This window comes from Bison bison, unplaced genomic scaffold, assembly GCF_000754665.1.
Source record: "Bison bison bison isolate TAMUID 2011002044 unplaced genomic scaffold, Bison_UMD1.0 scf7180017864037, whole genome shotgun sequence".
NCBI classification, from domain to species: Eukaryota; Metazoa; Chordata; class Mammalia; order Artiodactyla; family Bovidae; genus Bison; species Bison bison.
In genome coordinates this window covers 4,929,702-4,954,677 of record NW_011494609.1, presented here as the reverse complement: position 1 = coordinate 4,954,677, position 24,976 = coordinate 4,929,702, and the positions used below count along the sequence as shown (strand labels likewise).

Here is a 24,976-nt window from a genome sequence, read left to right as displayed (position 1 = left end):
TATTCAGGGTTGATTTCCTTTAGGATTGACTGGTTTGATCTCTGTGCAGTCCAAGGGACTCTCAAGAGTCTTCTCCAACACCACAGTTCAAAAGCATCAATTCTTCAGCATTCAGCTTTCTTTATAGTCCAGCTCTCACATCCATACATGACTACTGGAAAAATCATAGCTTTGAGATGGATGTGAGAGTTGGACTATAAAGAAAGCTGAGCACCGAAGAACTGATGCTTTTGAACTGTGGTGTTGGAGAAGACTCTTGAGAGTCCCTTGGACTTCAAGGAGATCAAACCAGTAAATCCTAAAGAAAATCAACCCTGAGTATTCACTGGAAGGACTGATGCTGAAGCTGAAACTCCAATACTTTGGTCATGTGATATGAAGACTGATTCATTGAAGAAGACCCTGATGCTGGGAAAGACTGAAGGCAGGGCATGAAGGGGACAACAGAGGATGAGATGGTTGGATGGCATCACTGACAGATGGATGTGAGTTTGAGCAAACTCCGGGAGTTGTTGATGGACAGGGAAGCCTGGCGTGCTGCAGTCCATGGGGTTGCAAAGATTCAGACACAGCTGAGCGACTGAATTGAAGATAATAAGATTAGTCAGAAGGTTCCTGTTAAGAAGGAGAAATTTGTCCTTGAGCAACATACATTATTGTTATATAATCATTAGTACAGAGCTTAAGGAAAAACATGCCATCTAACTGGTGGTACTGTGGTAAAGAACCTGCCTGCTAACGCAGGAGTTGCAAGAGATGCAGGTTCGATCTCTGGGTCATGAAGAGCCCCTGGAATAGGAAATAGCAACCCACTCCAGTACTGTTGCCTGAAAAATTTCATGGACAGAGGAGCCTGGCAGGCTACAGTCCAGGGGGGTCTCAAAGAGTCAGACAGGGCTGAGAACACACACACACAGCAAGGAAAAACATACCCTTGAGCAAGATGCGTTGCTTTGTTGTGTAATCATCAGCTCTGGACTTAAAGAAAGTTAGTCTTAGGCAAAATAGATTGTTGCCCTAACAACTTAGAGCTTAAGGTAAAAACTCTTATGTGACTAAGACGAAGGAATGTAGGGAAAAAAAACATTTTTCCTTTTCTCCTTCTCGAGAGCCCCAGACCCTTTTCTCCTCCTTGAGGACCCTGGACTCCTTATCCACGTACCTAAGAATTAGCGCTCTCAGTACTCCTCAGGACTGAGGGAGCTGGGGTGGCCACTGGGCGGCATTTACCACACATACACCCTGCACGGGCTTCTGTGCTTCGAGGTTCCACCTCACTGAGCTTCTGGTGCCTCTTTCTTGATCCTCAGCCCTGCTCCTGTCATTTGTCTTCTCCTGCCCCAGCCTGTGTTTATTTCTTAGACAAAGCAGTTTATGTCTTTGTTTCTCTGTTTTCCTTCAGGCCCTGAGAGCCAAGCTTTTCACACCCAGAGCAGATTCCTAAGTTGTTTTTTTTCCAATAGAGAAGGTCGTCTACTGCAGAGACACATTAAATTACCTCCTTTTGGGAGTTGCACATCAACTTTCCTTTCTTCCTTCTGCACACACACGTACACAAACACACATGCTCACACAGACACATAGTACACACATACACATGCTCACACAGACACACACGCTCACACATACGCTCACATACATGTTCACAGACACACACAGACACACAGCACACAGATAAACATGCTCCGCACACACACACACACACACACACTGCACAGATACATACATGCTCACACAGACACACATGTACACACAAGACACGTGTGGACATACACATGTACACACACGACACATGTGCACACACGTGTACACACACAGTCACATAAGACAGACACACATGCTCACACACAGACACAGCACACATATATACACATGCTCACACACACACTGCACACAGAGACACATACCCAGACATACAAGCACACAGACATACACACAGACACACATGTTCACACAGACACACACAGTGCACAGATACACACATGCTCACATAGGAACACCCAGAGACACACGCACACAGACACAGGCACACAAATACACATGCTCACGGTCTCAGGTCACATCCCCATCCAGTGGATAAAGTCATCATCTGAGGCTACATCTTTACACATGTGCACTGATACACACACAAAGTTATACACACACAAAGCTATTCACTGAGTTATTGCCTGGTAATAGCCACATATTGGGCAAGCTCAATGCTCAACCACAGGAGTCAGGGTGAACTCCCTCTGGTACATCCCAAAATGGGGATGCACTACTATGCACTACTGGGTAGTTGAAAAAAACCCAAACAACAGGAAAGTTTCTATGAGCTGTTACAGCCTGATTCCCAGGATATGTTAAGTGAAAATAACATGGCTCAAAGAATATTCATGATGCTACTTCTTGTGTAAGAAGAGGCAATTTAAATACACACATATATATGTATTATTTTCTGAAAAGAAACACATGAAAGATAGACTAGAAACTAAGGAAAATGGTTATCTGCAGAAGATGGTGGGGACAGGGTATCCCTTGGAGCCATGCAAACATAATCACCTATGCAGTGTGCAAAAAGTTAACTGGGGCGGGGGTGTGTGTGTCACATGGTGGCCCATGGAATGTGCAAACAGGTCAGCCACGGACCCTAGCCCTGCCTGCGCTGTACATTTTTCTGGTTGACAGAAAAATCTTATGAAACAGGAAAATTGGAAGAGCTCCTTTAAATTGTGAAAGACATGTCATGTTCACAACAATTTTGAGAGTTCACTACTGTTTTCTGCTCCTCAAAGCCTCCCCAGATCACCTGCTGAGTAACGAGTGTCACTTTATGTTCAAGCAGAGGGAGGTAGATTCTCACAGAACATATGACAACAGCAAGCATAAAAATGGACAGGGTTATTGGATCTCTTTCAGATTTCATTTTCTTCACTAGAATTCCCCTGAATGGAGCAACAAAATTTAAGTCAGGAGCCTAATGGGGAGCAGCAGGGGTGTGCAGCGATGCTCTGAGTTTCCAATCGTGTGAAACCTGCCTGATGCACTGGCACACGGGGCTGCTACTGCGGAGCTGGGCCTGAGAGTGGGGGATAGGAGGTCACACTCCACAGAGCTCTTCCTCTTGTCTTGCTTGCTTTGACCTATAAATACATTTTCCCACTACATAATCAAAACAATCCTTCCATAGACCACCTGAGAAATGTAGTGACATTAGAGAAAAAGGAATCTCCCAGTCCTGCCCCCAAGAGACAATGGCTTTTCACTTAACCTGTCTCCAGAGGGGACCACCTGGTTTTGGGACTCGCCTCTTGGGGCCTTTCAGAGGCCCTCTGCACACAGGCTGTACCTCCTCATCTGCTGGGTCCCCTCCCAACACCTCCTGCCTACTTCCTGTAAAATGTCGGGCTTCTCCACACTCACCCACCAGCTCCAGTAGATCATCCCACACCCGCTGGTGACCCCAGGGCCTCAGGTCTCTCTCCTGAGCTCGAGATCCTGAGTCTGATGGTCCAGGACTTGGGTGCCTCGGACTTTCAGGCTCAAGTCCTGACTCCACCTTGAAGGAGAGACACCACCCTCATCGTGCCTCAGTTTCCCTGTGTGTGAGTTGGAGGTGATGATGTACCTCCTCCAGAAAGTTGTCCGGAAGATTCAGTAAAACACTAAGCATCCACAACAGCCATCATGTCTACAGCCACCAAGACAGATGCCAGAATCCCTGTCAAGCCTCAGCCACCTGTCACAGCGCAAGCTGGCTGCAAAGCAGCTGTGGCCCTCACCCCTCCTCTGGCTGGCAGCACCTCCAGGGATCCCTGCTCCCTCCCAGCCCCCTCCATCTTTGTCAGTGATTCTGGATCCCAAGAGGAGGTGGCCACCTGAGAATCCTCGCAGTTCTGGAAATGTGGGGATGCTGAGGTGTGCAGACAGGACCCAGGAGCTGCCCAGGCTGGCTCAGAGGTGCCGCTTCCATCCCAAGACTGAGGAAACCACAATAGCTCCAGGACATCTGTGCCAGTTGTTGCTGGGCAGTGGTGGTGCTCACAGTGTGATTCCTGAGCTCAGAGGCTGGCCATGTACCCAGGCACGTCCCAGCAGAGCGTCTGCATCTGGGGTTGTTTGTCCTCCCCTGTGTGATGCAGGGGGGTGGCCCATCTGCACCTCCAGGTGAAGTCGTCTGCCGAGGCCGACTTGCTGCCCTCTGTCCCCAGGGACTGTTCAGGTCTGGCCAGTGGGGCAGCAGAGTCTGTGGCACCCCCAAGAGAGGTCCCGAGAAGGGACTTGCCCGCTTCTGCTCTGGGCCTTGTTCTGTTGTGAGGTGCACCAGGCCACCTGGCTAATGGCACAGGTTGAGGCCCTGCTAAGGCTGAGTAAGGGTGGAACTTGCTCTTTCTGCCTGTGTGGGGCTCAGACTACAAGTCATACTGTTGGCTGCTGGTTTTCAGGCCCTTAGGCTGGAACTGCACCATTGACTTCCCAATTATGTATATATATATACATACTTGCTGTGCAAGCACTTACTTGTGAGGAGTAATGTGGAGTCAAAGAGTGAGCACCACTTCAACCCAACATGACGACTGTTGTTCCATTGAGTCAGTGATGCCATCCAACTAAGTCACTCCCGACGTGACAATGCCAAAGAGTCTTCCAACCTTGTACAGACCTGCACTCCCACCAGAAGAGAGCAAGATGCTCCACATCTTTGCCAAAACTTGGTTTTGCCAGACTTTAAAATTTTCTCTGATCTAGGATGGGTAAAATGCTCACAATTTTCATTTCCTTTTGTTTCTGCTTAGGTTAAATGTCTTTTTTTTTTGTATTGATTGCCTTTCTCTTTCCTCTTGTGAAATGTTTATGTCAGTTTTATATGGGATGTTTTTCTTCTTGATTTCCATATGTACAACTTCCCAAGTTCTCTGAGAAACCCTGAAATTCTGGCTGGAATTGCGCTGAATCCTTAGGTCAATCAGGCACGATGGGTACTTTATGGTGCTGAGTTTTCCAGTCAGAGCTAGAATGGGAGCTCCCCTGGACTCTCACAGGCTCTGTGTTCAGAGCGGGGTCAGCCTGGACTCAGCCCCTGTGTTACTGGGTTCCACGTGGCTGCCTCAGGGCCTAACACAGCTTCAGGAATCAGAGCTCACTGAAGGCAGAGACAGAGAGCTCGTCAAGCCTTCAGAGGACTCATGGGTGCAAGAGTTCCCCCACTGTCCAGCCAACTCTCCTCCACTGAGTAGTAGCAGCTACTACTCTTGGGAACAAGAGATGGACCCAGATTCCAAATCTACTGGAAAAATCCCAGACAACCCCATCCTCTCAAGTTAGCTCAGGCGCATGCACGTGACCCATCCTGGATCAGTGGAAAGTGACTGCTGGGAACTTTCAGGAAATTTCACTTGCTCTTGAGAGAAGCCACAGGAAGGAGGGACAGTCTTGTGTGGCCTGTTGTGGCTGTGGTACAGGCAGTGTGCCTAGCCAGAGTGAAGGGAACACTTGGCAGAAGGCGGCCCCCAACTTGGAAAGAGACACAAGCAGCACGGGCTCATCTCACAGCTGCCCCACCTCACAGCTGCCCCTACACCAGTCTCTAGTTGGGGTTCAAGCCCTGGTCTAGCTGCTCAAACCAGAGCTGGGGTTTCTGTTTATGCCATTCAACTGCATTCCTTCTAATCATCCCCTACAGAGAGCTCCAAGTTCCCGTTGGAAAACTCCCTACTCCACTCACTGCTCAGGTATTTGGTCGGGGTGGGGGCCACTTCCCCAGCCTCAAGAGTGGTGCTCGTGACCTTGGCTAAGCCAGAAGGCATACTCCCAATCCAGGCAGGTCCTAGAGGGAACTTAATGCAGCTTTTGCCATGTTGACTCACACAATCCCACAGCAATGGAGGATCCTCTGGTCATTTTTATGCTGAAGACTCTGGGCTTTCCCTTGAGTTCTGATGTCAGGAGCTTCTTCTGTTCCCTGGCCCCTGAGTACCTGAGCCGGGGCCACCTGGGCGTGGCCTTCGCCCAAGCGAGGGCGAATGACAGTGCAGCCAGCCAGCGCGCAAGCCCACAGTCTTTCCCCTTTCACTCTACCCTCCCACCTACCTCCTCTGGCCAGTTCTAGCCCCGACGGTCAGGCACTCAGGCACCCCTTCACCTGTCCTGGTTGTGGAAACAGCGTGTCTGGGTCCACAGGCGGCCCTCAGTCCTCTTCATCAGCCCCATTGCTGAGTCTGAATTACAGCAGCCACAGAAGATGTTTCCGGAACACTGGTGTCTTGAAGAATGTGTGCCAACTCAAAAGCACAATCATCAATTATTTTCAAACTATAATTAGCAGAAAGGAAGAACACAGTTTAATTATCTACTCTCACAAGCCAGGATGGTTTTCACATACACATTTACTTCAACTCCTTCTGCTTGACACAAACCACAAATACACATTTTCAGAAAACTTCACTCACCAAAGATGAGGCAGACCTGGAGCTATGAACACACAAATACACGTGTACACATCTGCTTTAGTAAGCTAAGTCAAGAATTGTATCTAAGGGGTTACGACACTGGCCATGTAAAATATATTTTCTTTTTTGAATAAAGAATAATATTTTGTTGAGGGCATGGACTATATTTGATTAAAGGCCATTACTGCCAAGATGTTAATTAAACAAAATTTAGTCTTTCTTATGTTGTACATCCCAATAATTACGGGGACTGATATGTTCCATGGAATGATTCATCTTTCTGGGACAATGGAGCTTCATCTAGGGTATGGATGATGGCTTTGTGCTTTACTAAATAGGGATCCTGCAATGTCTGGGACAAGAGTGCAATTTACATGAGATTGAAGGCTTTTAGGCAACAAGAGCACATTCTGAGCAAAGGACAGACCCATGCAAGACAGCACTTGGGCAGTCACATGGCTGGCTGCTCGTAAGGATGAACCAGCAAGCCTCCTTGAAAGGAACCTGGGGGTGTCTGCATGTAAAATGAGTTTATGTTCTTACAGCTGTTTTCAGCTTGTCTGGATCAGATCGAGGCCTGGTGTAGTTGCTGCCTTGACCCAGCAAACTGCCAAGGACATCTGAAGGCACATCATGGACCCTTGAGCCCCAGCTGGGCTCCTTGATGACCATGGCCTCATGAGTGAGGCTGGAGCGCCCACTGCACCACAGAGCCCTGAGCAGACAGATAGCTGCTGTTTTAATCTCCTAGGTTTAGGGGTGATTTGTTACTCAGCAATGTGATGGATGAGATGGTTGGATGTCATCACCGACTCAATGGACCTAAGTTTCAGTAATCTCCAGGAGTTAGTGATGGACAGGGAAGCCTGGCATGCTGCAGTCCATGGGTCGCAAAGAGACAGACGCAACTGAGCAACTGAACTGAACTGAACTGAATATGATGGAACCACCAGAGGTATTCATGCCAGTGTTTTACTACAGTCTGTAGGGAGGAATCAAACACATGGAGAAGCAGGATGTGCGTGTTAACTATTACACACATGTAATGAGTCTGCACTTTACATGGAACTTTGAGAGCAGTTCTATAAAGCTTATGACCCAGCTGAAAACCCCACCAAAGGACAAGTCTTCACATCATGGCAGGCCTCAGAGTTTTCAAGAACATGTGCCAGTGTTGATTAAACTGCTTTCTTTGGACAGAGAAAAACACAAAAAGTAGTCCAGACAGACCATTGTCTGTTAGGACATGGTGTTCCCCACAAACAGACCCTACATGAGGTTAGAGAATTTCACCTTAGCCCACGATGGGAGGCTGTATTTTTTGGCTTGAGACAGAAGGTTGAAACATTTGAGTATTTTTGTGTTTGTTTTCTCTCATTTGTCGGGTTGCAAGGCCTTAGTTGATGGCTAGGTGTTTTGGGTCCAAGAGTTCAGTGGCAGAGTTCCCATTCACAACATTGCCTGGCACAATGACCAGCACATCCAGTGCTATAGAGAAGGAGCATGATGGCTTCCCTCTGGCTCCCTGACACATGAAGGTCATGTGGTTCTGGCAACTGGTGGTGGACTCAGCCAGCTCTGGAATGGACAGGTCCCTGGCTTTTTGGTGTTTCAGTTCTGTGGTCTCTTCACCTGCACAGTCACTTGTTCTCACACGCAACAGACACTCATTATGCACCTCCAGGGCCAGGTTCAGGGTGACAGAGGTGAGCAAGTCAGGTGGTGGAGTCATACTCGATGACATCAAAGGTCCATTTCAGCTCCTGAACAATGAGTCCTGTGGTTCAAGCCACAGGAGAAGGTGGACGTGCTCCCTAAGCCTTGTCCATTTTGAACCCTTTGTGGGAGGACAAGCAGGAGTAGCCTGAGCCTTGCCGACTTCTCCTCTGTTGCTCTGCTGTGAGAGAGAGGCCCCCAAGGAGGCTGTACCCCTGCCTGGATCCCCTGTCCACAGTGTCCCCAAGCCTGTCCCCCAGGAGGGCCACAACTCCTGCGCATGACCCTGGGGAACAGCTGAGCCCTTTCATGGGCCACACATCCCTTTTTCTTAGAGGCCATCAGCGTGTCCCCTGCTGTAGGAACCACGCAACTGGATGGCCCTGGTCACAGATAGGCTATCTGGTGCTGAGCCTCAGCCTTGAGCCTAGAAATATGGCTGCCAAACCTCAGGGCTTGGGGACCCTTTCAGGCAAATGTTGGGACTGGTCTGGGAGGTTGGATCCTCACTATGTCCCTTTCCTGTTAACATTTTTTGTGATTTGGACATTGCTTTTTAAGCAAAGAAGATAATTCTGTATACTTTTTTAGTATGAAGTGCACAAAATAAAATGAAGGAAAAAAAATATCTTTGGGATCTAGGGAATAAGCTTTCAGATATGTGTATTTATACACATAGAAAAAAGTCAGATATTCACCAAGAGATGAAACTTTAAGATACTTCAATTCCAGGGAAAATGTCAGCAGTTAAGGCCCCCAATCACATCCACAGACACTGGGTACAAAGCATGATGCTGTCCCTCTAAGTCAGAATTTGGAGGAAAACGTGCTTCCTTTTGGGCCTGGAGCCCTAAGGGCCGTGATGCTGTGTGCTTTGTTCTGATGACACGGCTGTTAGGAAAATGGGGACTATTAAGTTAGAACAAAATTACATAAGATGAGGGTTAGTCCAAGTAACTAAAATTGACACTTGCTTATAAAAGATGCAAATTTGAGGCTTTAATTAGGAATCTGCTTTGGTTTTGATGTAAGTCTAACAAATTTGGTCTTCTGACTTTCTAACCTATGACAGAGGGAAAGGGGTGTGAGCACAGGGCCCCTGAGACACAGGAGCCTGAGAGCTGCAGAAGTGAGGGCTGGCTGTGTGACGTGAAAAAGGGGGCAGAAAACCCAGAAGAGAGTGGGGGGTAGTGGGGTGAGGGAGCACCAAGTGCAGCTCCACAGGGCAACCTTAGCCCCGAGGGCATCATCGTATCACGGAAAACCTGAGTACTCGCTCCCCTGTGGGAGGCAGAAAGGTCACACAGTGTGACTTGCACCCAAAGCTGCGTTTAAGGGTGTTAACTGACAGTTATGTGACGATCAGAGTGTGTGGAGCATTAGGTAAGTGAGCAGTGCTCCTGTGGTAACCTCTTGTGGGCACAGGAAGTGGTGCCAGGAGGTGAGAGCAGAGCAAAAGTGGGCACTGAATTCAAAATACTCACGATCAACTCAAGCTCTGGGTGTCCAAAGCTGGGCTCACTGATGGTTCAGGAGACACCATGGAGGGAAGGGAAGGCAGCTGGAGGGCTCAGGCTTATCATCAGGGTTTTCCAGGGGTCCAGCTGTTCCTGCCACCACATGCCTCACTGACCAACACGGACGGTGATCGCTTATGTTTGCAATGTCCCTTCATGTGTCCCTGCACTGGAGCCTCACAGCAGCCCTGTGCCCAGGCCCCACTTGGCCAGCCCAGTCACCTCCCCTGCTGTCCAGATTTGCCCGCAGGTCCCTGGGGCTCCGAATGCAATACCTACCTGGGACTGGAGGCTGTGGCTGCTCTGCATGGAGGGGGTGGGCAGGCTGGATCAGGAGGGCAGGGAGGCGGGGCTGGACTGGACTGCATCTGGTGTCGGCCCGCAGCACTCGGTGCTGGGATGGCCAGTCTGTCCCTGCTCTGCCTTGTGGGCTCAGCCGGGCTGTTGCCTTGGCTTCTTCCTGTGCCTGGGGGGCTGCTCTCCAAGGACAGGAAGGGGCTTAGCTGCAGGGCCTGGGGACCAGCATCTTTCAGGTGGCCGCCCAGGTGCTGGGCACCTGGTGCTCCTTCTCTCACTTGCCCGCAGTGTTCCTGGGTCAGCAGCCCCATTTGCACCCACTGATGCTGCCTGGTGCCCGGGCCTAGGTCTGCCCTGTAAGAGCCCTGGGGAGCCAAGGGTCTGTGCAGAAGTGCCTGGGGAGGATAGGCAGGGCGCCCTGAGAGCTGGCTCCCTGCCAGGAAATGGGGTGGCTGCTCCTGACTCCCAGGTGTATCCTGTGGTGGACCAAGTGCCCATGTGCCACTAGGGGCTGACGCGTGCACAATCTGGGAGGAATGCCACCGGCTGGCCCTCGCGACCGAAGGCAAGGGTCAGCTGTGGTAGACCACAGGAGCTGAGGGGTCAGGCTGGGCCTCTCCTGCTCCCTGCTCTGCCCCCACTTCCACAGGGACCACTACTGGCTGGCCCTGGACACGAGAATCCCAAATGCTGTCCAAGGAATGGGTGCCACATGGATTGGCAAAAGATGTGGAGTCTGAGGCATTCAGGGGCCCCTGGCACTGACTACTCTGTGACGGTGTCCAGGGAAAGGATTCTTCGCAAAAATCCAGACTCCCAAGGCCTGGTTGAGCCAGGTGTCCAGGGACATTTTGTCCTAAAGGGAGTGAAAGCGCGCAGTTTGACTGGAACAGCTGGGCTGACTGGCTCGGGCTGGAGGCCTCAGGCAGTGAGACAAGGTCAAATGGTGTTGGTTTCTCGAACATTCCCAGACCGAGAGGGGCCACCTGGCTGTGCCAAGGCTGCCACCATGGAGGGCTCTGGAGTGTGGAGCTGGAGGTGAGACAATGCTGGGTGTGCGCGTGAACATAGCTAGGCGCTGCGCCTCTGTTCTGAGGTGGAGTTACCGCCATGGCTGGCTGGCCTGCGTCCAGAGAAGACCGGGGCTTTGGGGTCTGTGGAGCAGTTGTGCTGGCTGGTAGGGGCGAGCCCACATTGCCATGAGAAAGTGCCTCCTCCTGGCTGTGGGGGCCCCTTTCCTGGCTGGGAGGCAGCAGGCAGCAGGGCTGAGACCCTGCAGTGTCTGCGTCTGCCCTCAGAAGGTTCTTTCCCCACAGACTCTGGTCAAGGTCCGTGACACCCAGATGCTGTAGGGTGGAGCAGAGGTCGAGCTGTTCTTCCACGTCCTTCTCCAGCAGGCGCTCGATGAGGGTCAGCAGGGAGCGGTCTCCCTTCTCCTCCTCTTTCTCCTGGTTGTCCTCACATTTGTCATGAGACCCCCACCTCTCCAAAGCTGAGCCTTGAGAGGTTGGGGCCAGGCAGGACAAGTACTCAGATTCATCTTGCTGCCTCGTAGCTCCAAGGAGAGAGCCTGTGCACACAGGGCCCTGGTCAGTGGGGGGGCCCTTCGTTGCCCTGGTCCTCTTCCTGGCTGGGAGGGCAGTCAGGGGGCTGGGGAGGCTACTCTCATACAGGATGGCCTCCCCCGTGGTGAAGGTGAACGGCCCCTGCAGGGCTCGCTTACGCAGGTGATCCTCCCCCTCTACATCCCTGTGGTTAAGAAAACACAAGACCGAATTGGGGAATCAGTGTACGAATGAGAAAGGGGGCCCTGGCCAGAAAGCAGCAGTGGCTAAGAAACCAAACAGATGAACAAGAGGCAGGGTATCCTCTGTTCCAGTTTTTACACCCAAGGAAGCAGCCCTAACACTGAATTTGCTTCTTTCTTGTATTTTTTGGAGTATAGTTTTGGATTCTGAAATACATGTGGTCTCAGAGGAAACTGCTCATTTCTGGAATGAATATTCTAGAAATCCATGTAGAATTCCCTAAACGTCAAGTTTACTTTGAAAAGAATAAAGCATTACACAAATGCATACATACAACTTTTCTCACCAGGGAAAAATTTCCCTTTTTCTCCCTTTCCAAGAGATTCATGGTTCATGTCTGCTCGAAGGCTGCCCCAACTGTCATGGAACACTACGCTCAGCAAGGAGAGCCTTCCTTCAGTAGCCTGACTCCACCTGGAATCTCACATTTGGTTTGGAGTCCCACAAAAGAAAACTGATCCAGCTAAAATAGAGTGTCTTTCACAGAAGCTGACCAGCATGGCGTGGGCACAGGCTGGAGGGTTCTTTAGAGAAGTTAGTACTTATCTAAAGATCTCTGCTCATGCCCTTTGTCTTTAACTCTACTTTGTCAGATATTATTACAGTCACTCTGACTTTCTGGTGCTTATTGTTTGCATTACATATCTTTTTTTTTTACATCTGATTATTTCTAATGTATTCATGTCATTATTTTAAAATGTGTGTCTTGTAGAAGACATACAGTTCAGTGCTGCTGTTTTGCCCATTCTGACAATCTTTGTCTTTTAATTGCAGTGTTTTATCCATTAACATTTAATAGATTTACTGACAGGCCTAATTTGGGTCTTCTATATTGCTGTTTGCTTTCTGTTTGTACCCTCTTTTTTGGGGGGAAGTTGTTTCTTTGTTCATGGCTTTTCTGCATAGGCACATGAATTTTTTTGGAGTACACTGGATTTTTTGCTGTATCTTTTGCCTTATACGTTTCATGGTTGCTCTAGGAATTACAATATACACCCTTAACATTTTGATGTCTACTTATAATTAATCTTGTGCCACTTTACATAAAATATATGCACCCTGCAACTATGTAGTTCATGCGCTCTCAACACGCCTCTTTTATGCTAAGTTGTCATCTATATTATATCCACATGTAAAAAATTTCATGCTATGTTTTTGACTTTAAGCAGTCACATGTATTTTGAAAAAAAGAGAGAAATAATTTTATGTTTATTCACATGTTTACTATCTCCTGTTCTCTCTATTCCTTTTTCAGCTTCAAGGCTTTGGTAGGTGCCATTTCCCTTCAGTCTGACACCTTTCCTTCAGCATTTCTGGTAATAAATTCTTAGCTTTTTTTTTTTTAAAAGGAAAATACCTTTACTAGCTACCATTCTTAAAGGGTATATTTACTGGTCATAACATTCAGAGTTGACATTTTAAAAAATGTCAACTTTAAAGATATTGTTCTAATATCTTCTGATTACCATTGTTTCTGGTGAGAAGTCCACAGTAATTTAAATCACTGTTCCCCATATTTAATGTGCCCCTTATCTTAGGTTGCTTTCACAGTTTTCCCTTGATCTTTAGTGTGCAACAGTCTCACCAGAATATGCCTTATTGTGGTTTTCTTTGTATTTATACTGCTTGGAATTCACTGAAGTTCTTGAATCTGTAAAGTTAAAGCTTTCACAAAATTGGGGAGGTTTCTGATTATTATTTCTTCTAATATATGTATATATGCACATTATAAATACTCAAATGAAAATTATATATACATATATATTTTTTTCTGCCCATTCTCTCTGTTACTTTTCAGAGATTTGATTTAACCATATGTTAGACCATTTGGCATTGTTGCACAGATCTCTGAGACTGATTATATATTTTTTCAATCATTGTTTTCTTTTTGTTACTCAGATTGGATAATTCTATCAATCTAGCTTCAAGTTCACAAATTCTCCTGTCATCTGAACTTTTACTATAGACACTATTCAAATTTTTCTGTTTTTTACAGTTTCTAGTCTTCTGCTGAGATTCTTATTTTTTCACTCATCATAAGCATATTTTCCTTTGTGTCCACAAGCATAAAGTTGCTATGAAATTCTTATCTAACATCTGAGTCATCTTAGGGTTGATCTCTATTACTTTTGAGACTTTCTTTCCTGTTTCTTCATATATCGAGTAATTTTGGACTTCATTCTTAACCAAACGATAAGCAATTTTGGGTTTTATATGGACATTGTGAAAACATATTGTAGATACGGATTATTTTATGTTCTTCCAAAGATCAGGGATATTTTTGTTTTACTTAACTTGGCTACACTGAAAACGCGAACTCTGTTTCCTGTGTCATGGCTGACAGCTGAGATCTTTCTTCAGTTCTTTTGGCCTTAAAGTCGGCAGCTTGAATTCTAACCTACACATGCATGGTTCAGGGGTCAGCAGAGATTTGAACTGAGTTTATCCACAGAATTTGAGGGCTCCTCCTTTCTGGTTCTCTTTCTAATGGAAAGAAATTTTTAAAAATAGAAAGTTTTTATTTCTTCATTTGATGCTACTGCAATTACTATTGTCTTTGCTGTCTGGTTTTAGTGTCATTAAGACCATAAGTTTCCTATTCGAGTTTTTAGCTGTCCAGCCCAAGTGCAATCTTCTCTAGACTGAAAGCAGTGTAACCCAGGAAACTCACTCTGTCATTCCCTTCTTTCAATCACTGATTCTCCATGACTATGGTTAATGGTTATTATTGTTTTTAACATTTCGTCCAGAAGTTTCAGTTATAGATGTTGCTGTAGTTTTACTTATGGGAAGGTTGATGCAAAAAGAGCAACTTTACCATTACCAGCAGCAAAACTGTTTCAGGAAATTTAAACAAAAACAGAATCAAAACTGAGTAAATTCTCACTGTAAACAGTATGAGGTAGGGATTTCATTTTCCCCATCCTCCAAAAGGCTAATCTGTTCCTACAAACTCACTACTTTGTTCTGTCCTTGTGGATTTAAAATGCCTCTTTAACTATACTTTGTGTCCAACTCTTTGTGACCCCATGGACTGTAGCCCACCATGTTCCTCTGTCTATAGAATTCTCCAGGCAAAAATACTGGAGTAGGTGGCTGTGCCCTTCTCCTGGGGATCTTCCTGATCCAGGGATCGAACCCGCAGTCTCTTAAGTCTCCTGCATTCCCAGGCAGGTTCTTTACCAATAGTGCCACCTGGGGAGCCCGAATGGTACTTCATTTTCCATATGTCCATCCAGATCTGTTTCTTGCCACCCTGCCTCTTCATTGCTCTGTCTACCTGATTCTAGGACAACTCTTTGCTAAAACTGGTGTAGCATTAAGCCTGGCCAGAGAATAATTTGGTACAACCTTTTTGAAAAGCAATTTGACAATATTATCAAGAGCCTTTGAAATGTTTAAACACTTTGACCTAAAAATTCTACTCCTGAGACTCCTTCTAAGGAAGTCAGACTAGCAACCAGATATTTATATACAGATATTTCACCACAGTATCTCCATAATAATGAAAAACTCTTCCAAATTTTAATAGTTAATGAAGGGCCATAATGTATTCATATATTATGTAGTTATCAAGATAATTATGGATACTTCTGATATGAGAAATTGCTTTTAACTTATTATTATGTGGAAAAATCAGGACATAAAACTATATATAGGATATAATTTCAAGTATGAAATTTAAATATGTGCCAAATATACTAGAAGGAAATGTACCAACATACTGACAATTTTCCCTTAGTAGGATGACAGCTGATTTTTATATCACTTTGCAATGGTTTTCACTTTCTACAAAGAACAAGCCTTACACACTTAGTGAAACAAACATTACTAAATGAACTGCTGGTTCCTGAACTTCTTGCTTAGTGAATCCAAAGAACAACATAGCTGATACGAGTCATAGAAAATGCGCACTAAGACCCTCTTATTTTTGCAAGGCAGCAAATTGAGGCACATTTACTAAGTGCTTTTCTGAGGCCAGGGTGGAATCAGGCTCAGAATCCAAGTTGTTGGACACATCTTGAATTTCCCAATGATCTAAATATTACTCAGTGAGGCTGCATGTTCAGGGGCTGAAAAGTTTGTTATATGTGGCATATTTGGCATTACTGGATCTCTGATCCAGAATACAGTGCTAATGAGACCTGGGCCAGATAACTTATTTGGGCTCTTTCATCATTCCCTACATTTCGCATCTCGACCATCCATTTTATACAAATATGTCACAGACCCAAATGGGATCCGGCCATGTAGATTCACAAGTTGGAAGAGAACTTTCTATTGCCTGACATGCTAGCAACATAAAAACAAAAATGAAACTAGACTCTTATTTGTATGCACATTACAAAGTATGTTGTGGATCTACAAAGAGGTGGGCATGGAGGATTAAACGTGAAACCCTGGTCTTCTGGAAGTGAGGGGGCAGATGCTGTGTTACTCAGGAAGTGTCCTGGTCTTGTGCTCAGCCTGCCCCACTGAAGAGACTTTGACTCCCCTCCTCCCCGCAAAGCCACGCATCACAGATTCACAGGAGCAGGGAAACAGGGAGTGGAGAAAGCAGGTTGAAGGAACAGCATCTCTGAGGACAGGCAAGTAGCTTTCTGCACAGTGCAATGGAGCACAGTAACATCCTTTCAGTATCGTTGATGGCAGATTCTATATGAAACTGAATTCTGGGCAAATAGATTCCAGGAATTCTTTGGAACTAGTATTCAGGGTCTCAATGTGAGCAGCCATTTTGGTACTGGCCTGAAGAGACATGAGGGTGAGAAGTGGTGATCAAGGAAGATGTGGAGAAAGCCCACCTGGGGGAGCAGACGCAGAGAAGGCCCTCTGTGGGGCTCCTTCAGGGGAAAAGTGTCCGTGTACATGCTTGGATTTACTGCTCAATGGAGAGGCGCCCAAAGCCATGCACGAGTTGTCCTGCCAGACTCTGCTTCCCAGACTCCACCAGCCTGCATCCCAACCCCCGCTGGTTCCTATGCATTCACCCCCACGACCACCCCCAGTGGAGTACTCTATCTACTCTAGACTTGGAGAAACTGAGGGCCATGCTAGCCTCTTGTCCAAAGTCCAACAGCTGGAGAAAAGCTGCAGGATGTGGAGCACCTCAGAGGTGGCTGGACTCACTGCAGGAGAAAGAGCCCAGCTCACAGGGCGCACGGCCCTCAATTCCAGCAGGGTCCTCACTTTCGGCTCTCCTTACTACAGAGTCCTCCTCTACATCTAGGTCTTAACTTACTCTCGTGTCCTGCTTTCTCTAATATCTGGGCCTCGTTTACTACGGGCCTCTCACTTACGTCAGGGCCCGCTGTCGCGCGACGATGCATTCCGGTCGGCCGCCGCGGAACACCAAGTGGGCATTGGACTGCACCCACAGCCAGCCGGCCCCCTTGGTGAGCAGCCGGAACACCGTGAGCCCGCTCTCACCTGTTCGCATCACTGCAGAGAGAGAGGCACGCTCGCTGTGGAGCCGGGCCACACCCTGCCCACCCCGGGACCCTGGGAACCCACCCCGCGCGAGGGACAGTGGGCGGCCGGGAGCTCCGGAGACGTGTGGAACCTCCAGCTTGCCCGGCCCGGGGTGGACTGGGGGTGCATCCTAAACTCACTGCGTGCGTGATTCTCGGCGCAGTACATGGCGTCGGCCGCGTGGATGAACTGGTAGCCGGATCCCTGTCTGCAGAGTTCGCTGTCGGTGTAGCCCAGGACCACCTTGCCTCTGCAGAAGAGACGCCACAGCCTGACCTCCCGGTCTCGAAGTGGAAAGGAACATTCACTGCCCTACCCGGTCCTCTGAAGCAAGACCTGTGTTCGCCCAGAGGATCTCACCCTGGACTCAATGCCAAGGACACTCTGGGTTCAGAGGGGGCAGCTGTCCCACAGCAGGGCTGGGGCAGGACCTGTAAGCAGCTTCCACACTGAAAAGGCTGTGGTGTCCTCTTAGAGCCTTGTGCCACACAGGTATTCCAAAACTGTTTTAAGCCTATGTTTGTTTACCTCGCTGGATCTAAAATTATTCATATAGGAGAATCAGCGGACTTTTTGTCAAGTTCCACAACTTTCACCCGAGGGCTCTGTGACTCCCCTAAAATTTGCAAGTCATAGTACCAAGGATATATTGGGTCACCTGTTCTTAAACCAGTGCTTTCTAGAACTTGTTCTAAGAGGCATTGGTACTGAAGCCTGTTGATTGATGTTTACCCAAGAAAGATCAACAGTCAAATAAATCTGGGAACATTTGCGTCAAACCTAGTTAATTAGATTTCATGGTGGGGCCTCTAGGAGTTTCACTATGATCTGTTTCTGGAAGTCTCTGAGGGATTGTCCAGGATTTGCTGTGTGCATCACTCTGACGCAAACGCCATATTCCTGTGTGGAAAATCTGCTGCATTGCCCCTACAAACACCATATTTCCTACCGACTCACTTTGCGGAACCCATTTGGACAGGACTGGACAATTGTTCTTAACTTCCTTTGGTTCTAGACCTAGGATTTTGGCCATAGCTAGTCGAAGCACTCTCAGGTCTCTATGAGTCACGATTTCTGGTCACAGGGATTTACCTGGAATCACAGGCTATAGGTGTGAAGTCCAATTTGTGTTTTGTTTGGAAAAATACATCTTTGTTTTGGAGCTCCAGGATGGTGAATGGCTGGCGAGGTGTTGCCACAGCAAACAGGGTGAGTTGAGGAGATATGGGGATGCCATCTTCTGAGCTATTGTTCTTCCCAGGGAGGAATTTAAGACGGCCATGGAAATTCAACTCCTAGAAAAAGAAGACCCCCACCCCCGCAAACATAATGAATGAGCAGGGAGAAGAGAATGTTAAGTAGCTAAAACAGTGGACATAAATTCCCCCTCTGGAACTCAGAGTGTCCAGTATCCTTGGGGTTGAACAGGCAGGATTGCTTCCTCCTTCCTCCCCTTTCCACAGAGCACAGGCATGCTCAGTTTTGGAGCCTCCTCATTCTTCTGTTCTGCTTATCAGGCCCTGATCATTTTTCATGGCTTCTCTGTCCTCCCTCAGTGCCCTGACTCATGCAGTCTCTTTAAAAAAAAAAGAACAGAGCTGCAGAGTATATAGTTAATTGAGCTGTGAGAGGGTATTCAGTTCCAGGAGTTGGTAGGCGTTGTTAGCTTATAGCATATTTTGGTGATGGTGAAGAAGATGGATGTTAATATCCTGAGATTACCTGGGATTCCCCACTTTGGGCTGTATTAGAGGTAACGTGCGTGTGTGCTAAGTCACTTCAGTCGTGCCCAACTCTGCGACCCTATGGACTGTAGCCTGCTAGACTCCTCTGTCTGTGGGATTCTCCAGGCAAGAATGCTGGAGTGGATTGCTGTTCCCTCCTCCAGGGGATCTTCCCGACCCAGGGATCGAACCTCTGTCTCTTGCATTGGCAGGTGGGTTCTTTACCACTAGTGCCACCTGGGAAGCCCTACCAGAGGTAACAAGTGTAAATCTCAAGCAAATATATCCCAAGTCTTAACTAGGCAGAGGAAGTTTCAAAAGACAACTATATCTTAAACAGTCTCACCCTCTGAAATCATAGTGAGCTGAAGGCCAGAAGGCCTTCCTGGGATGGTGAGGAAGCCTGGCCCAACCCTTCCATCCAAACAGAGCCATGCATCCGTTTAAGAAGTTCCTGACACTTTAAGTACAGTGTGATTACCAGAAACCCAGAATTGTCCAGTAGGCAGCGGAACCGACAGACAAAGTTTCTCTCAAGGTAAGAGGGTTCCTCCAAGGACAGATGCTGCAGGCTGTCACTGGAGGTGCCACCGAGTGGACAAAACTTTTTCCTAGGTAGAGCTGGGAAGACAGAGACAAATGAAGAGTCTTCATCAGAAAAGTCACTATCACAGAGCTGAGACATCTGTAGTCTTGGAAGAAGCTGGTGGGTGGAGACAATGGGGAGTCACAAGCTCTGTGGCCAAGTGAAGCTTCCTCTTCCCCAGTAGACTGACCTTGATCAGCCACTCAGGCTGGCTTTCTCTCATCAGATGATCCTCGCACTCCTGCAGGCTTACCTGCCTTACGTTATCACGAGAATCAAGATAAAAATGGGATGATGCACCTAAGTATTAGTCACTCAGTTGTGCCCGACTCTTTGTAATCCCATGGACTGTAGCCCGCCAGGCTCCTCTGCTCATAGAATTCTCCAGGCAAGAATACTGGAGTGGGTTGTCATTTCCTTCTCCATGGGATCTTCCCGACCTAGGGATCAAACCTGGGGCTCCTGCATTGCAGGCAGATTCTTTACCATCTGAACCTCCAAGGAAGCACATAACATATATATCCAGCAACCTTATTGGCTCTACTGTTGAAATATACCTTGGAAACAACTATTTCTCACCACTTCCACTTTTACTGTGCCGGGCAGTCATCGTCTGGGGATACATCTCCCCCTTATCAGCTGGGGAAAAACCTTGGTGGTCAAGAGCATGAAGACTGAAGCTTCACCTGTTGTGTGACCCTGGGAGAGTTATTTAACCTCTCTGTGGGCCTTAGTTTTCTTATCTGACTTAACAAGGTTGTAATGAGAATTAAACACATTTATGTATATAAAGCACTTGGAATAATGCCTGGCATGTTGTAACCTCTACGTAAGCTGGCTGCTATGCTCATCATTTTTTCCCTGTTTTAACTTTGCCTCAGCCTTCTAACTGGTGTCCCTGCTTCCACTCTTGCCCACTATGGTCTGTCCTCTACTCAGCACAATAGGTCAGATCACGTCACTTCTCTGCTCAGAACTCTGCGCTGACTTCTTACCTCAAGGTCTAGAGTGGCCTGCATGGTCTGTCTGCTCCTCCGTCTCCTGTTCTCCCCTTGGCTCTCTCTGTGGCCTCCTTGCCATTGCTCAGCTATGCTGAGTGCACTTCTGCCTCAGGGCCATTGCACCTCCGCTGCTGTTTCGCCTCCACTGCTCACTCCCATTTATCCATGCCTCTTTAAATGGCAGCATGCCCACCTGATAACTTTGGTCTCTCCTTACTTAATTTTAGTTTCTTCTTGATACTATATCCCACCAGAAATGGTACATAGCTATTCATTAAATTTAGGCTCCACTGGAAGAGGAACTTTGTCTCTTTTGCTCACTGCTTTATGCCTAATGCCTGGAACATAGCCTGGCACGTAATGGGCACTCAGAACACATTAGTTGAATGAAAGGATGAACCAAATGGAGTAGAAATGAACATTTTTCTCATTCTTATTTTCTGCAGTGAATGTCAGTTACTGCCACTTGTAAGGAAAAGAAAATGCTGTGCACAGAAAAGTGACATGATCGTGTAATCTACTAGGAAAAAGCACTTTCTGCTTTTCAACTTTTTTGGTGGGGGCTAGTTCAGCCTCATCTCTTTCCTATCCCAGGAGTTTTCAAGCAAGTCTTCTCAAAGGGTAATAAGAGGATACTCTTGGGGTTAAAAATCCATCTAAGAACCATCTATGCTTCATTAGGAAGTCAAGGATGAAAACTCCAAGTCTGTTCTATTTTTCTGTAATTCTTAACCTGACAAGTCAGATTATATTTACACTGGTAATACTAGTTTTCCCTATGTCACATGAAAATTGATTTATCTAGACTTAAATTCTGCAGAAGAGTAAGAATAGTTTAGCAATATTCTAGCAACTTAAACGTTCAATGGGAAGAGTGAAGGGAAAGGCTTAATCAGAGTGTGATCTGATAAATTTTACTACTGTTCTTTCTTAATCTCATTTGATAAAGCCCCTAGTCCAGTGCCTAGCACATGGTGGTGTTTTAGTCGCTAAGTTGTGTCCGACTCTTGTGACCCCATGGACTGTAGCCCACCAGACTCCTCTGTTCATGAGATTTCCCAGACGAGAATACTGGAGTGGGTTGCTACTTTTATCTCCAGAAGATCTTCCTGACCCAGGGATCGAACCCATGTCTCCTGCATTGGCAGGTGGATTGTTTACCACTGAGCCACCTGGGAAGCCCTAGTACATGGTATGCCCCTAATATACACACATGTATAAAGCATACATCCACTTGAATTTGGTTTAGGAGTGCGGTCTTCAGGCATTTATCTGGCATATATATAGCACTGTTATTAAACTAAGGGCTTCCCTGGTGGCTCAGCTGACAAAAAATCTGCCTGCACTGCAGGAGACCTAGGTTCGATCCCTGGGTTAGGAAGATCCCCTGGAGAAGGGAACAGCTACCCACTCCAGTATTCTGGCCTGGAGAATTCCATAGACTGTATAGTCCATGGGGTCACAGAGTCAGACACAACTGAGCGACTTTCAGTTTCAGTTTATTAAAGTACTATCGTATTTTGTTTTTAAATTTAATTTTGGATGACTTGGATCTCTTGCTGCACATGGGCTTTCTCTAGTTGTGGTGAGCAGGGGCTCCTCCCTTGTTGGGGGGCACAGGCTCTAGGGTGCATGGGCTCAGTTGCCTCTGGGCATATGGGATCTTTCAGACCAGGGATCGAATTTGTGTCCCCTGCACTGCCAGTCAGATTCTTAATCACTGGACCATCAGCGAAGTCCTTTATCTTTATTTTGAAGAATATTGCCACGCATATATTTATAGACATGGGTAGAATGCTGGACAGGGAAGCCTGGCATGCTGCAGTCCATGGGGTTACAAAGAGTCAGACATGACTGAGTGACTGAACTGAGACCATTGTATGGTTTCTGCTACAAGTATGTAAGTAGCAGTTTCTGCTGCAAATATGTAAAGGATTAAAAGAAAATTTAAAGTATGAAGTTATATGCAAACTTTCAGAGTACTCATTGTTAAGGGCATAATTTAAGCTTGGCAGTATCAGGAAATATATACAAGTCTGAACTTCAGATCTTTGTTCCTTGTCCTTGTGACCCTTGCCAGTCAGAATGGACAGAAGTAGAGGCACAGAAGGAGCCCACACAGAGGCATGAAGCTCAGTACTGAGGACAAGATTCCTCCCTTCAAGGAGCTGATAATCTGATGGGAGAGAAAAAAAAAAATAAAGATGTATTTCATCAAGTGACTTTAGTCCCTGGACTTAAGCTGACTTTCTGTTCTGGAGATGGAGTCTGTGTGGACTGTCTTCGGTGGAGGCTGGCTTCAATGAGAGCAGGACTGGGATCAGAGCAGCCAAAGCTGAACTGAAACAAAGCTGCATGTCGCAAGGTTGTACAACCATACTTGTAAGTTCATTCCTGTTCAGTATTTTAGGCTGTCTACTGCAAAAAGGAAATCATTATTACTGTGCAAACACTGGCGCATGACTTCATTCTTTTCCCGAGTGAAACATCTGTCTTTTGAATATTTCATTCTTTTCTGGCCACACTTCACAACAAAACAGAAGAGTCTTGAGTGCTGGGTGAATGCATTAAATGTGCTCTAAATCCTTGGAGAGTGGACCTGTATCTGGATTTACAAAATGGCATTGACTTGTGAACAACAGTGTTGCCTTTTCCCTGTGGTATCCCGTCAGTCAGCAGTATGACATGTGGCCAGGCACAGATATGAGCCCCCCCACCAGCTCAATCATTGTTCAGGGATGCACCTCCCTGGGCAGCAGAATGTTCACTTCAGCATGAGTCTTGGCACTCACAGTTGGATCCATCTGGGCAGACCTCAGTCTCATCCATACATTCATTTGTTTAAGGGACTAACCCTTACTGAGTGCTACTGTCTCAGGCACTATTCTAGGCCTTGGGGATACACAGGGGAACCAAACAGCAGGATATCCCTTCCTGCATCCTCCTGGTGTAAAGACAACAGAAGGTCATGCCCCGTGCATGTTTTCTAGTCACTCGGAGGATCAGATGAGGCCACAGGTGTGAGAAGGTGTAGAGGATGCAGAGTCCTTTGCCAGCACTCTACCTGATTCCCATGAAGATCCTGGCCCTGTCCCCCACTCCATCCCTCATGTACCTGAGGCTTAGTGGGTACGTGATCAGTACTGTAAGCTGAGAAAGTCTAAACTCCTGGTCCTATTTCTTCATCAGGGACTACTGAAACACAGACAGGGTTGATTTCAGGTTCAAGCCCTTCTCCTGAGCCGTGGTAACTTACAGTGGGTGTCCTGCTGCTCTGCTCTGCTGATGGGAGTGGTGTCTGGAGGCCAGAGGAACTGGCTCTGGAACGTGGCTCTGTCCTCCTTGTGGATCAGCTCAAACACGCTCTGATAGATGACGTCTGACTGCAAAGACCAAGAATCCCCGTCACCCTCCTGGGGCTGCTTCCTGCCTTCCTGAGACTAGGAGTGACCTATTCGCTTTCCATGTCCCTGAGCCATGCCAGCCCCTCTGACATCCTCCTAGGCCTCCTTGCCTCACCTGCCCATGCCCCTTCCTGAGCTGGTGGCTGGCCATGTGCTCCCTCACCCTAACCCTCATTCCTCTTCTGATCTTGAAGATCAGAATCTTCCTAGGCTGCTGCTGTCCCCAGATCCAGAAAACATCACCCATGGTGTTGGAGGACAACCTTGTATTGTGTCTTGGAAGGGTGGCACTTCCTGGGGTCAGTGGGAAGGAGTGATTGGCAAGGAGATGAGTCACAAACCAGCAGCAGGGGGACGCCTGAGGTGGAGCACCTGCAGAAGCCACTGAAACAGCACTGAGAGCTGGCCTGAAGCTCTGCTGAAGTAGAACGCTGAGCTTTCCTGGAAGCCAGCTCTTCTGGATGACCAAATCCAACTGAATTTGAACAAAAATTTCATTTCCAGGGAGATCCAAGTTTGTTCCATCACTTATTAAAGGAGATCAGATCAGATCAGATCAGTCGCTCAGTCGTGTCCGACTCTTTGCGACCCCATGAATCGCAGCACACCAGGCCTCCCTGTCCATCACCAACTCCCGGAGTTCACTCAGACTCACATCCATCGAGTCAGTGATGCCATCCAGCCATCTCATCCTCTGTTGTCCCCTTCTGCTCCTGTCCTCAATCCCTCCCAGCATCAGAGTCTTTTCCAATGAGTCAACTCTTCGCATGAGGTGGCCAAAGTACTGGAGTTTCAGCTTTAGCATCATTCCCTCCAGAGAAATCCCAGGGCTGATCTCCTTCAGAATGGACTGGTTGGATCTCCTTGCAGTCCAAGGGACTCTCAAGAGTCTTCTCCAACACCACAGTTCAAAAGCATCAATTCTTCGGCGCTCAGCCTTCTTCACGGTCCAACTCTCACATCCATACATGACCACAGGAAAAACCATAGCCTTGACTAGACGAACCTTTGTTGCTGTCTAGG

General features: G+C 47.3%; 1 protein-coding gene across 1 annotated transcript in view; it reads right to left on the bottom strand.

Moving 5' to 3' along the window:
• Positions 1–10,530: 10,530 nt before the first annotated feature.
• Positions 10,531–24,976, bottom strand: part of LOC104984995 (aryl hydrocarbon receptor-like) — a 43,518-nt gene continuing 29,072 nt past the window's right edge. The window contains exons 6-11 of the mRNA XM_010834983.1: positions 23,806–23,932; positions 19,444–19,583; positions 18,331–18,533; positions 17,379–17,488; positions 17,067–17,208; positions 10,531–11,707 (exon numbers count right to left, since the gene is read on the bottom strand). Of these exons, the coding sequence (XP_010833285.1) occupies positions 10,531–11,707; positions 17,067–17,208; positions 17,379–17,488; positions 18,331–18,533; positions 19,444–19,583; positions 23,806–23,932 (1,899 nt within the window). The remainder of the gene's footprint in view (positions 11,708–17,066; positions 17,209–17,378; positions 17,489–18,330; positions 18,534–19,443; positions 19,584–23,805; positions 23,933–24,976) is intronic.